Here is a 13,015-nt window from a genome sequence, read left to right as displayed (position 1 = left end):
AAGTGTTTCCATTTGTTCGTTTTATCTACTTTCGTCAGTGTTTTACAGTTCTCCTTGCAGAGACATTTCACAACCTTGGTTAAAAGTTTTCCTGGTAGAGAGAAGGGGGGGGAGGAGGAGAGTTGGGGGGTGAGAGAGACTATTTAAATAGGAGTGAGTTCTTGATTTGGTTCTTAGCTTGAATGTTATTGGTTTACAGAACTGCTACTGATTTTTGTACACTGGCTTTTTGCTTATAGATTTTGTATCCTGAAACTTTACTGCAGTCATTTATCAAATCCAGGAGTCTTTTGGAGGAGTCCTTAGGATTTTTTATGTATAAGAAATACTGTCAGCAAATAGAGATAATCTGACTTCCTCTTTTCCAATTTAGATGCTTTTAATTTCTTTCTCTTGCCTGATTGCTCTCTGACATTTCCAGTATTATGCCGAAAAGGAGTGGTCAAAGTGGGCATCCTTGTCTTGTTCCAGTTCTTAGGGAGAGTGCTTTTAACTTTTCCCCCTTTAGTATGATGTTGACTGTATTGTACATTGCTTTTGTTTTGAGGTATGTTCTCTCTACGACTAATCTGTTGTTTACTACACAGGGACGCTAGATTTTACTGTATGCTTTTCTGCATCTATTGAGAAGACCATATGATTTCTTTCTTTTTTTTTTTGAGTTGGAGTCTCACTCTGTCACCCAGACTGGAGTGCAGTGGCGCTCCGGCCACCGCAGCCTCGACCTGCTGGGCTCCGGCGATCCTTCTGCCTCAGCCTTCCAGGTAGCTGGAACTATAGGCGCGTGCTACCACGCCCAGCTAATTTTTTTATTTATTGTAGAGATGAGGTCTCGCCAAGTTACCCTGGCGGGTCTCAAACCCTCGGGCTCAGGCAATCCACTCACCTCAGCCTCCCAAAGCGCAGGATTACAGGCTGAACCCACCGAGCCCGGCCCATATGATTTCTATATTTAATTCTGTTCATGTGGTGAATCACGTGCATTGATTTGTACATGTTAAACCATCCTTGCATCCTGGAATATAAAACACTTGATTGTGGTGCATTATCTTTTTGATGTGCTGTTGAATTGTGTTTGTTAGTATTTTGTTGAGAATTTTTGTATATATGTTCATCAGGAATACTTGTCTGTAGTTTTCTATTTTTGTTGTGTCCATGCCTGATGTTAGTATCAGGGGGATACTGACTTAGTGAGTTAGGAAGGATTCCCTCCTCCTTTATTTTTTGGAAGAGTTTCAGTAGAATTGATATCATTTCTTCCTCATATGTCTGATAGAATTCAGCTATGAATCCATCAGGTCCTGAGCTCTTTTTATTAGAAGATTTTCTTTTTACTGATTCAATTTCACTACTTGGTATCGATCTGTTCAGGATTCCTGTTTCTTCCCGGTTCAATCACAGAAAGTTGTGTGCTTCCAGGAAATTTATCCATTTCCCCTAGGTTTTCTAGTTTCTGCATGCAGAAATACTCATAATACTCACTGATGATCTTTTGAATTTCTGTGATATTAGTTGTAATGTCATCTTTATCATTTCTGATTGTGCTTACGTGAATCTTTTTTTCTTGATCTAACCAGCAGACCATCAATTTTACCTTTTTAAAGAACCAACCTTTCATTTCATTGATCCTTTGTATTGTTTGTTTGGTCTAAATTTAATTTAGTTCTGCTCTAATCTTTGTTATTTCTTTTCTTTTGCTAGCTTTTGGTTAAGTTTATCCTTGTTTTTCTCAACAAACCAAAACCTCTGGGACATGGGAATACTAATGCTAAGAGGAACGTTTATAACATTAAAGTCGCCATCAAGAAGACAGTTTTCAAATTAACAACCTAATGTTAATGGTAATATTTGTGCTTTGTGACTGACTTTTTTTCACTTAGCATATTTTCAAGGTTCATCTATGTTATAGTGGCATATATTAGAACTTCATTCCTTCTTATGGTTGAGCAATATTCCATTGTATGTTTACACCACATTTTGTTTATCTGTTCAACTGTTGGACACTTGGGTTGCTTCTACCTTTTGGCTATTGTGAATAATGTTGCTGTGAACACTAGTGTACATGTATCTGCCTGAGTCCCTGGTTTCAAATCTTTTGAGTATATATGCATACTGGGTCACATGGTAATTTTATGTTTAACGTATAGAGGAACCACCAGTTTTTCACTGCAGTTGCACCATTTTACACATTACCATTTTACAGCAACATGCAAGGGTTCCAATTTCTCCACATCCTTGTCACTGCTTATTTTTCATCCTTTTGATTTCATCCTGGTAGCTGTGGAGGAGTATTATGTCCTTGTGGTTTTGATTTGCATTTCTGTAATGCCTAATGTTAAGCCTCTTTTTCATGTTCTCATTTCCCATTTGCATATCTTCCCCAGGCTGAAGTGCAGCGGCACACTCACAGCCACCCCAGCGTCGACCTACTGGGCTCCAGGAATCCTTATACCTCAGACTCCCAAGTAGCCAGAACTACAGGTGTGCACCACCATGCCCAGCTAATTTTTCTGATTTACTGTAGAGATGAAGTCTTACCAAGTTGCCTGGGCTAGTCTCAAACCTGTGGGCTCAGGGAATCCACTCGCCTTGGCCTCCCAAAGTGCTGGGATTACAGGCTGAGCCATCAAGGATGGCCTGTCCATTTCTTAATAAGGTTATTTGCCTTTGTGTTATTGAGTTGTAGAAGTTCTTTACATATTCTGGATATGTACCCTTATCAGACATGTGATTTGCAATATATTCTCTTATTCTGTGAGTTGGCTTTCATTCTCAACATAGTGTCCTTTGAAACATAAAAGGTTTTAATTTTAATAAAAATCCAATTACTCCTTTATTCCCCATTGTTACACATGCTTTTGCAGTCCTACTGAAGAATCCATTGCCAAATCCAAGGTCATGAAGATTTGCCTTTTGTTTTCTTCTAAGAATTGTAATAGTTTGGCTCTCAAATTTAGGGTCTTTGGTCTATTTTGAGTTAATTTTTTGTGAATGGTTTAAGGTGAAGGTCCAATTTCATTCTTTTACACATGGATATCCAGTTTTCTCAACACCATGTTAAAGAGAAAAAGTTATCTTTTTTAATAATCAAGATGCCATCAATGCTATACTGTCATTTCAGGGCTGGCAATTCTCAAATTGTGATTGATTCATTTTCTTTTCAGTATCCTGATTTGGGTGTATAGGAAGGTATCCTCCTTTTTACTTAAAAATATTTAAAATCTAACTTTCAAAGTAAAAATGTTCATTATTAAATTTGGATAATATAGGTAGACAAAAAAGAGAAAATAAAAACATCCAAAAGACCACAGATAATACTCAGGTTTTTTTTACCTCTCTTTCTAAATATCTTTCTAGATATGTCATGTATCTATGCCACATATTGTATAACATAACTTTCAATGGCTGGATAGAATATCATATTTGGATCATAATTTATTTAACCAAATCTCTGTGATAGGATGTTTAAAAACTGCACCATCCAATGTGACTAGCACTAACCACAAGTAGCTACTTAAATTTAAATTAATTAAAAGTAAAGAGATATTACTATGTAGTTCCACAACCATAATTAGCAACATTTCAAGTGTTCAATAGCCACATGTAGTTAGTGACTACTATATTTGACAACACAGATATAGAACATTATGTCCAACAATTCTGTTGGACAGCACTGCTTTAAAATGCTTCCAAATTATCTCTGTTATAATAAGATCAAAATTGTTATAAGTAAATTTTAATACACAGCTCTAAAAATGTCTTTGGAATAAATTGCCGGAAATGAGTTGCTAACTCAAAGGGAATATGAATATATATACTCTTTGGAACACTAGGTATAGGAAGATGTCAATTTTCTTTGTCAGTTTAATAGTCAATGAATAATGTCTCTGTTTAAAAGCGGCACTGATTTGATAACAGGTATAGCGAAGTGAGAAAGAGAGAACAGATCTCTGGAAGAGTCTATGGATAAGCTATAAATATATTTGTCTTTGTAAACACTAGCATGATAGCATCAATCTGTATAGAATGAGATGTTGTTATATTGTCACCATGATAATGAAATTATCTTCATTAACACCACTTTTAGGGTTAAATATGAACATGCTTATTGTCCTTTGTGTTTAGACTGTTTGTGAACTAATTTTTCTTAGCCCATTTTTCTATTGTGGTGATTGCTTTTTTAATCTTATAAGAGGTCTTGAAATGAAAAGGATATGAAAAATGTTTTCCAAATATATTTCCTTAGTTTATGGTTATAACTTGCTTTTTTAACTGTTATGAAAAGTAGAAAGTTAATATTTACATATAGTAAAAACGGATGCCTGTTTCTTTATGGTTTCTGCTTTATGTGACATGCTTATAAAAGGCTTTCCTGATTCTATATTCAGTCATTTTTTAGTACTTTTATAATTTCATCTTTTATATTTAGTTGTACCATATAGAATATATGTATACACACACACACACACACACACACACATATACCACAGCTATACCATATAGACTATATACCTCATAGAATATATATAGGCATATAGTGCAAGGCAGGAACTAAATATAACTGTTATTATATCATTATATTATAACATTCTCAAATCTTAATACAACTCTCAAGGGTAAAAATTTACAATAGAATTCATCCAAGTTACTAAGTAGACATTCAAGTCAGTCACCGTTATCTGGAATAAGAAAAGAACATTTTTATATTTTAGAATTGCAGCTCTCCAGGGTTTTGGTTTCCTCAGAAAATATTATTTACACCTAGTCTAGGCATTAGACCTTATATTTTCTTTAAAATAAAAAGAAAAATGAGCCAAATATAAAGAATTTCAGAAAAGAGAATTACATATAAGAAGAGTCAAAAGACAAATCTATCCCCAAATTCGTGAAAGATATAACTATATTGACCAATCTGCTTTCCTTTTCTAAATTAAGGGACAAGTTGATGGAAAGAAGCAAAAAGACAATCCCATAGCAGATGTTTTCGTATTCTTGGTACTCACACCAGCATATTTTCTCACTGGTAGATTCAGCAGTGCTTTCAATACATAAAATTAAACGATTGTTACTTTTGTCTCCTATGTACTACTTGATTATGATTTTGTTAGTCTCAAAAATAACCCAATCATGTGTTATTAGAGACAAAGTTGCAATCTAGTATTTGCTTTAGTTTTCCTACCTTTTAAAAAAGAATAGCATTGATAAACTCATATTTACTAAAGTTCTATCCGTTTCAGATTTTCAGATGAAAATGTATTTATTGGGCTTCCGAGCAAGATGGTGACGGAACAGGTTGGACTGTGAGAGTCTCCACAAAAGCCAGTGTCCCTAAAGACTCTCAGCCTGAGTGGGTGTGTGCCGGTGGGTGAGTGAAAGTCCGCCTGAGGGGAGACTCGGGTTCAAGCACATGGGGCGCTCCTCCAGAGGTGACCGTGACCCCTTGCCACCCTGAGGTTGCAGACCTGGGCATGCAGGATCGGCTGCTGTTCTTGGGGCTCTCTTGAGAGGAGGCAGCACAGAACAGCCGCCCCTCAGCCCCGGCACCCAGCCCACACCATCACCTGCATCAGCAGGCCTGGCACGAGAGGGCAGACAGTGGAACCCTCAGAGCTCCAGCGCCAGTGATGGGACACCAGCAGGTACCATCTTCTCAGGCCGGGACGGGCCGAGACTCGCACTGCCCCACTCAGCTCTGCCCAGCCACCATCTTGGGACCCAGAGGTTATTACTCTTCAGATAGGAGAGACAGAGGCTCCTCCCCCGCGCTAGAACAGGCACAGACACGTCAGATCTGAGTGGAAGACTTGACAGCAGCAGCAGCGAGTAGGGTGAGTCCAGATCTGATCCACCCTCCTCCCTCAGCAGTCTGTGGGGCACCTGACCCATCCTGAGAGCAACCTTATCAGCCTGCACTGAGAGGGGAGGGGACGGGCTGGCCATCAGGGCCGCTCCCGAAGGCAGAGGCCTGAAAAGAAAGTGGATTCACAGAAACTGCCAGAGAGTGAGGTTTTTTTCTTCCTTATCTGTTTGTTATTTTAGTTTTAGCTGGTTTTTCTTCTCTCTTTCTCTTTTTGTGTACGTTTTCATAGTTGCTTAGCTTCTGTTATTTTAATTTTTCTTTTTTTAAAAGTCTCTACGTATGGGTATTTTTGAGGGAGAGTATACTTACGGGGGTTTCTGTTTGTATGATTGTCTGCATGTTTTTGCCTTTTCTTTTTCTGTCTTTGTTTGTCTCTCTATTCATCAACTGGTAGGCCTGTTTCCCCCCCCTTCTCTCTCTCATCCTCCCTTTCGTCTTCCTCTTTCCTTTTTCCATTCTTTTCCCCTTTCTAATCTCATCTTGCTTCAAGGAGCAGACACCCCCCATTGCTTGCACAGATTGTAAGGCAGTAGGAAGTGAGTTCCAGGGGACCCACATAACCGTCGTTGGATACTGGAATCAGCAGATAGCTTCTGAATCACAGCTCCTCCCTCAATTAAATCTCAAAACTGAAAAAAGCACAGGCCCTCACCCCTAGTACAGCTTCAGAATTAAACAAAACCAGAGGATCTACATAAGAAAGAATAAGAGATTGAGCAAACAAATAAAAGCTACCCCCCCCGAAAAACAGAATTAAAGAAGAGGTTAAAAAGAGGGGGTAAGGAAAACCTACACAAATGAAGAAAAACCAAAGGAAGAATATGAGTCTCACACACACCCCTGAGAGGTCAGTCACTGAGAATACAGACTCCAGAACTCAAACGATAAAGAGCCCCCAGGATGACTGGTCTAAAACCACAAACCCAGATGTCAAGTTATTAATAGGGAGAATAAATAGAAATGAGGAGAGACAAGAAGAAAGAATGAAGGAGCTGATAAACTGAGGTAACAGCAATAGAGAATACAGTAAATGAAATAAACAAGAAACTGATAAACATGGAGACTAGAATTAACCAAGCAGAAGAATCTCAGAACTTGAGGACCAAAATATGGAACTAATCCAAACTGTTAAAAACATAGAAAAAGCCGGGCTCAGTGGCTCAGCCTGTAATCCCGTACCTTGGGAGGCTGAGGTGAGTGAATTGCCTGAACCAGCGGGTTCGAGACCCACCTGGGCAACTTGGCGAGACCTCATCTCTACAATAAAAATAAAAAATCAGCCGGGCATGGTAGCGCGCGCCTGTAGTTCCTGCTACTTGGAAGGCTGAGGCAGAAGAACTGCCAGAGCCCAGCAGGTCGAGGCTGCGGTGGCCAGGAGCAGCCACTGCACTCCAGTCTGGGGAACAGAGTGAGACTCCAACTCAAAAAAAAAACAAACACAGAAAAGAAGCTTAAAAAAACAAATAAAATCTCCAAGAGATGAGTGATTATTTCAAGAGGCCAAGCCTAAGATTAACTGGAATCCCTGAAGCAGACAGAGAGAGAGACCACCCTGGAACAACCATTCCAAGAAATTATCCAAAACTTCCCTCATCTCATCAGTGACATGACCATTCAAACACCAGAGATTCAGAGAAGCCCTGAAAGATGACAAATGAGAAGAACAACTCCCAGACACATAGCAATTCACCTAAACAAAGCAGGTATAAAAGAAAAAATCCTAAAGGAGGCAAGAGAGAAAGGTCAGACAACCTACCAGGGAAGAACAATTAGAATAGCAGCAGACTTAACTACAGAAACGCTTCGGGCTAGGAGAGCTTGGAACCCAATCTTCAAAGTTCTCAAAGATAAACAATTTCAACCAAGAATTACCTACCCAGTTAAGTAAGTTTCATCAGTGATGGAGAATTAAAATCCTTCCCAGACATTCAATCCCTAAGACTACGCTGCCTCCAGACCAACTCTACAAGAAAAACATAAGAAAGTATTAAACAAAGAAGAAAGGAAAAAGAGAACAACAATGCCTTTCACAAGAATGCAGGAAAAAGATGGAAAACACACATAAATCAACCCAAAAACCTAAAGAAAGACAACAAACAAGCACAGCAACAACAACAAACTCTATAAGAACCTCATGACAGGGATAAACTCTCACATCTCAATAATTAGCCTAAATGTGAATGGACTAAATGCACCACTGAAAACACACAGAATGGCAGATTGTATAAAATATCATGAGGCAGCGATATATTGTCTCCAAGAGACTCATCTCACCAGAAAGGACACTCACAGATTCAAAGTGAGAGGATGGGAAACAAAATTTCAAGAGAACAGAAGACAAAAGAAAGCAAGAGTTGCGATCTTAATATCAGACAAAATACCCTTTAAGTTATCAAAAATTTAAAAAGATACGAAAGTTCACTACATAATGGTAAAAGGTTCAATCCATCAACAAGAAATATCCATCCCAAACATATATGCATCCAACACAGGAGAACCAACTTTCATAAAATAGCTTTTAGGTAAACTAAAAAAAGATATTGACTCTAACACTACATAGCTGGGGACTTAAACACCCCACTAAAAACCCTAGACAGATCATCAAGAGAAAAAGTCAACAAGGAGATCTAAAACTTCAACATGACGCTTGACCAAATGGACTTAATCGATACCTATAGAACACTCCACACAACAACCACGGAATATACATTCTGCTTATCAACACATGAAATGTACTCTAAGATCAACCACATCCTTGTTCATAAATCAAGCATAAACAAATTCTGTAAGATTGAAATTCTGTCATGCACCTTCTCAGACCACAATGGAATAAAAATAAATATCAACACCAACGAAGTTCCCCCAAAACCCACAAAGATATGGACACTAAACACCATGATGGGTAAACACTGAAATCAAAACAGAGATTAAAAGATACCTGGAAGCAAATGAAAAGGAAAAACATCTTACCAAAATCTCTGGGATGCCATGGAAAACAGTCCTAAGAGGGGAATTCATATCTCTATGAACACACATGAAGAAAATGGAAAGATCACAAGTTAACAGCCTAACAAATCACCTAAGGAAGCTGGAAAAGAAAGACCACCAAAACCCTAACTTTAGCAGAAGAATCCAGATCACGAAAATTCAGGACATAGAAGCCCAAATTCAGGACATAGAAGACAAACAAATAATACAAAAAAAAAAATCAATAAAACCAAAAGCTGGTTTTTAGAAAAGATAAACAAGAGTGATGGCCCCTAGCTAGACTGACTAAGAAAAAGAGAGAAAAAGCCCAAATAAACACAATCAGAAGTACAAAAGATGAAGTCACAAGTGACCCCAAAGAAATACAAGTTATCAGAGATTACTATGTACACCTGTGTGAAAACAAACTCGAAACTTAAATAAAATGGAGGACTTTATTTCATCACACAACCTCCTCAGGTTGAAACAAGAAGAAATTGAGACCTAAATAGACCAATAACAATCCAGGAAATCGACTATGTTATAAGAAAACTACCTACAAAAAAAAGCCCTGGACCAGGTGGCTTTCCAGCAGAATTCTACAAAACATACAAGGAGGAGATTATACTAACTCTACTGAAAGTATTCCAGGCAATTGAGATAGATGGAACTCTCTCCTAATCATCTTATGAAGCTAATATCACATTGATACCGGGTAAAGATCCATGAAGAAAGAGAAACACAGACCAATATTCTTGATGAACATAGATACTAAAATCTCAACAAGATTCTACTAAACCAGATCCAACAAAACATCTCAAAAATCATCCACCATGACCAAGTATGCTTCATCCCTGGGATGCAGGGCTGGTTCAACATCCACAAGACCATAAATGTAATTAAATACATCAACAGATGTAAAGACCAAAACCACATGATTATATTATTAGATATGGCAAAAGATTTTGATAAAATCCACCATTATCCTTTCTTGATAAAAACCCTTGAACATCTAGGCATAGATGGAACATACCTCAAAATAGTAAAAGCCATCTATGAGAAACCCACAGCCAACATACTCCTAAACAGACAGAAATTGGAAACATTTGCCCTGAAAACCAGAACAAAACAAGGATGCCCACTCTCACCCCTCCTGTTCAACACAGTATTGGAAGTCCTAGCTACAGTGATCAGACAAGAGAAGGAAATCAGGGTATCCAAATAGGAAAAGAGGAAGTTTAGTTATCACTCTTTGCAGATGACATGATTCTGTACCTCGAAAACCCAAGAGCATCTGTCAAAAACCTCCTTGCACTGATGAAGGCCTTTGGCCAAGTCTCAGGGTAGAAAATCAACGTGCAAAAGACAGTTGCATTTCCATACACCACCAACAAACAAGCAGAAACCCAAATAAAAAGCACAATCCCATTCACAAGAGCCACACAAAAAATGAAATACCTTGGCATCTTCCTAACCAGAGACGTGAAAGATCTGTACAAGGAAAATTACAAAACACTGCTCAAAGAAATCAAAGATAACACAAACAGAAAAACAGTCCATGCTCATGAATTAGAAGAATCAACAATGCCAAGATGTCCATTTAAAAAAAAAAACTGTCCATTCTACCCAAGGCCAAGGCAATCTATGGATTTTATGCAGTACCCATTAAGTTACCAGCAGAATTCTTCTCAGACCAGGAAACAACAATACAGGAATTCATATGGAAACATAAACGACCATAAGCAACCAAAACAATCCTCAGGACAAAAAAAAAGTGGGAGGTTTCACATTCCTGGACTTTAAACTTTATTATTAAGTTATAATAATCAAAACAGCCTATATTGGTATAAGAACAGGCATACAGACCAATGGAACAGGATAGAGATTCCAGAAGCAAAACCTCAATGTCTCAACCAACTCCCATTCTTCTTCATTTCCACTGGGGAGAGTAGAGTCTATTCAGTAAATGGTGCTAGGAAAACTGACTGAACATATGCAGAAGATTAAAACAAGACTCCTATCATCATACACAAAAGTCAACTGTAAATGGATCAAAGACCTAAATGTAAAACCTCAAACTATAAGAACCTTAGAAAATGCAGCAGACACCCTTACGGAAACTGGAACTCGCAATCAATTCCTGATCAAAACCGCAAGCGCCCATCCATAAAAGATAAGACAGACAAGTGGTACCTCATCAAATTGACAGGCTTTTGCAAAGACAAAGAAACCATCAAGAGAGCAGGGAGACAGCCCACAGACTGGGAAAAATATCTGCCAACTCTATATCTGACCAAGACCTAACATCTAGGATCTACAAGGAACTCAAACATGCCAAAAAGAAAGAAAGAAACAGCCCCATTACAAAGTAGGCAAAATATATGAATTGGCACTTCTCAAAATAAGACATATAAGCAGTCAATAGACTCATGAAAAAATGCTCAGCCTCACTAGTCATCAAAGAAATGCAAATGAAAACCACACTGAGATACCACCTAAGTCCAGTCAGGAAGGCCATCATCGATAACTCAAAAAAACAACAGATGAGGGAGAGGATGCAGCGAAAAGAGAACACTTCTACACTGCTAGTGGGAGTGTAAACTAGTACACCCTTGGTGTAAAACAGTTTAGCGATTCATAAAAGGCCTAAAAGTCAACCTTTCATATGACCTCACAATCCGCCTACTGGGAATATACCCAGAGGAACTCAAATCACTCTATGACAAAGATATCTGCACACACATTTTTACGGCAGCATTGTTCACAACAGCAAAAACATGTAACTAACCGTGCTTCCCATCAAAAGAGGACTGGATTTTTAAAAAAAGGTGGTACATATACGTGATGGAATATTATGCAGCCATAAAGAAGAACAACACTATGAACTTCACAGCAACTTGGACAAACTTAGAGTCTACAATACTAAGTGATCTATCACAGAAACAAAGAACTGAGTATCACATGTTCTCACTCATAAGTGAACCTTGAATAATTATCGTAATACTAAGAAAAGGATTGTCAGTAGTGGGAAATTGCCGGCGCTAAAGGGGGTGGGTTTGGCAGTAGTGGGAATCTGCCTGGGGAGTGAAGGGGCACACTTCATCAACAAGGGCACCTGCATAATGAAGATTTGTACACTGAACCCTGAAGTGTACCCCACATCTTTAACATAAACATTTAAAAAAGAAAAGAAAATGTATTTATTATTTTAAAAAGCACTAATAAGAAAAACCACCCCATCTTCAAACCAAATACTTTGTCCTCAGGCAGAGGAATTCACTTCTATCACAGTTTCATGTAACAATTGGAGCATTCCTCAACTCCAGCAGTCATCACATTATAACCAACTACCTCTAAGGAGTCTGCCTATCTGCTAGCCTGTGAGATCCCTGAATTCAGGACAAGCCCTACATGTTCTTTCCCCACTTTCAGTCTCTTTCCAGAACTTGGCACAGAACCTGGTAAATAATGAACACCATGATATCTTCTTCTGAAATGAATGACTAGACACAGCTTATCCAAGAGCAATGCCCTCCTTTCTAGTCATTTAATATGCTCACTTGTTTCTCACATTCCTCCTATATATATTTCTTCTAAGCAGTGCTGTTATTTACATGATGCTGTGATTTGTTAGTAAGAGTTTATAGTACAACCCTTCAAACTGCCACACTTTATTTCAGCTAAGTACTTACACATATGTGAAATAAAACACTCTTGTAAGACAGGTTGTTAATATTTTCATATTAAAAGTAGGAAATCTGAAGTTAAGAGAGATCAGAAACATGTCAAAGTTAGCATCACTAGTAGATCACAGGGTTAAACACTAACTTAGGGTCTCTACTTGTCACTACATCAAGCATTGAGTTTTTTAACAAATAATCTTTTATCAAAGCTTCAGTTGCACTAGCAATACTTACACTGACCCCAGCGCCCTGTTCTTGGGTTCAAATAATTTGGATAAAGACCATTTGGACGATCCATTTTCTGAAGTAGTTTCCGAATGTGCATGACCTAAGCAAAATAAAATTAAGAATGTAATTAACAAAAACAAATGTCAAGGCTTAATATTAATCTGGTCTTTGCGGTTTTTTTGTCACTTTGAAACTATACCCAACCCCTGCCTCCGTGCGTGTGTGTGCATGTGTGTGTGTGGTGCTGGTGGTGGTGGTGGTGGTGGTGCTGGTGGTG

At 38.3% G+C, this 13,015-nt stretch overlaps 1 protein-coding gene across 1 annotated transcript in view; it reads right to left on the bottom strand.

Moving 5' to 3' along the window:
• LOC103276990 (mannosyl-oligosaccharide 1,2-alpha-mannosidase IB-like) overlaps positions 1 to 12,834 on the bottom strand; it is a 73,710-nt gene extending 60,876 nt beyond the window's left edge. Inside the window, exon 1 of the mRNA XM_021706970.1 lies at positions 12,745 to 12,834. Coding sequence (XP_021562645.1) covers positions 12,745 to 12,808 — 64 coding nt within the window. The 5' untranslated portion in view covers positions 12,809 to 12,834. The remainder of the gene's footprint in view (positions 1 to 12,744) is intronic.
• Positions 12,835 to 13,015: the final 181 nt, after the last annotated feature.

This window comes from Carlito syrichta, unplaced genomic scaffold (genome assembly GCF_000164805.1).
Source record: "Carlito syrichta isolate Samal-C Ts95f unplaced genomic scaffold, Tarsius_syrichta-2.0.1 Scaffold116864, whole genome shotgun sequence".
Classification (NCBI taxonomy): Eukaryota; Metazoa; Chordata; class Mammalia; order Primates; family Tarsiidae; genus Carlito; species Carlito syrichta.
The sequence above is the reverse complement of the archived record's forward strand: the minus strand, read 5'-3'. Positions and strand labels throughout refer to the sequence as shown.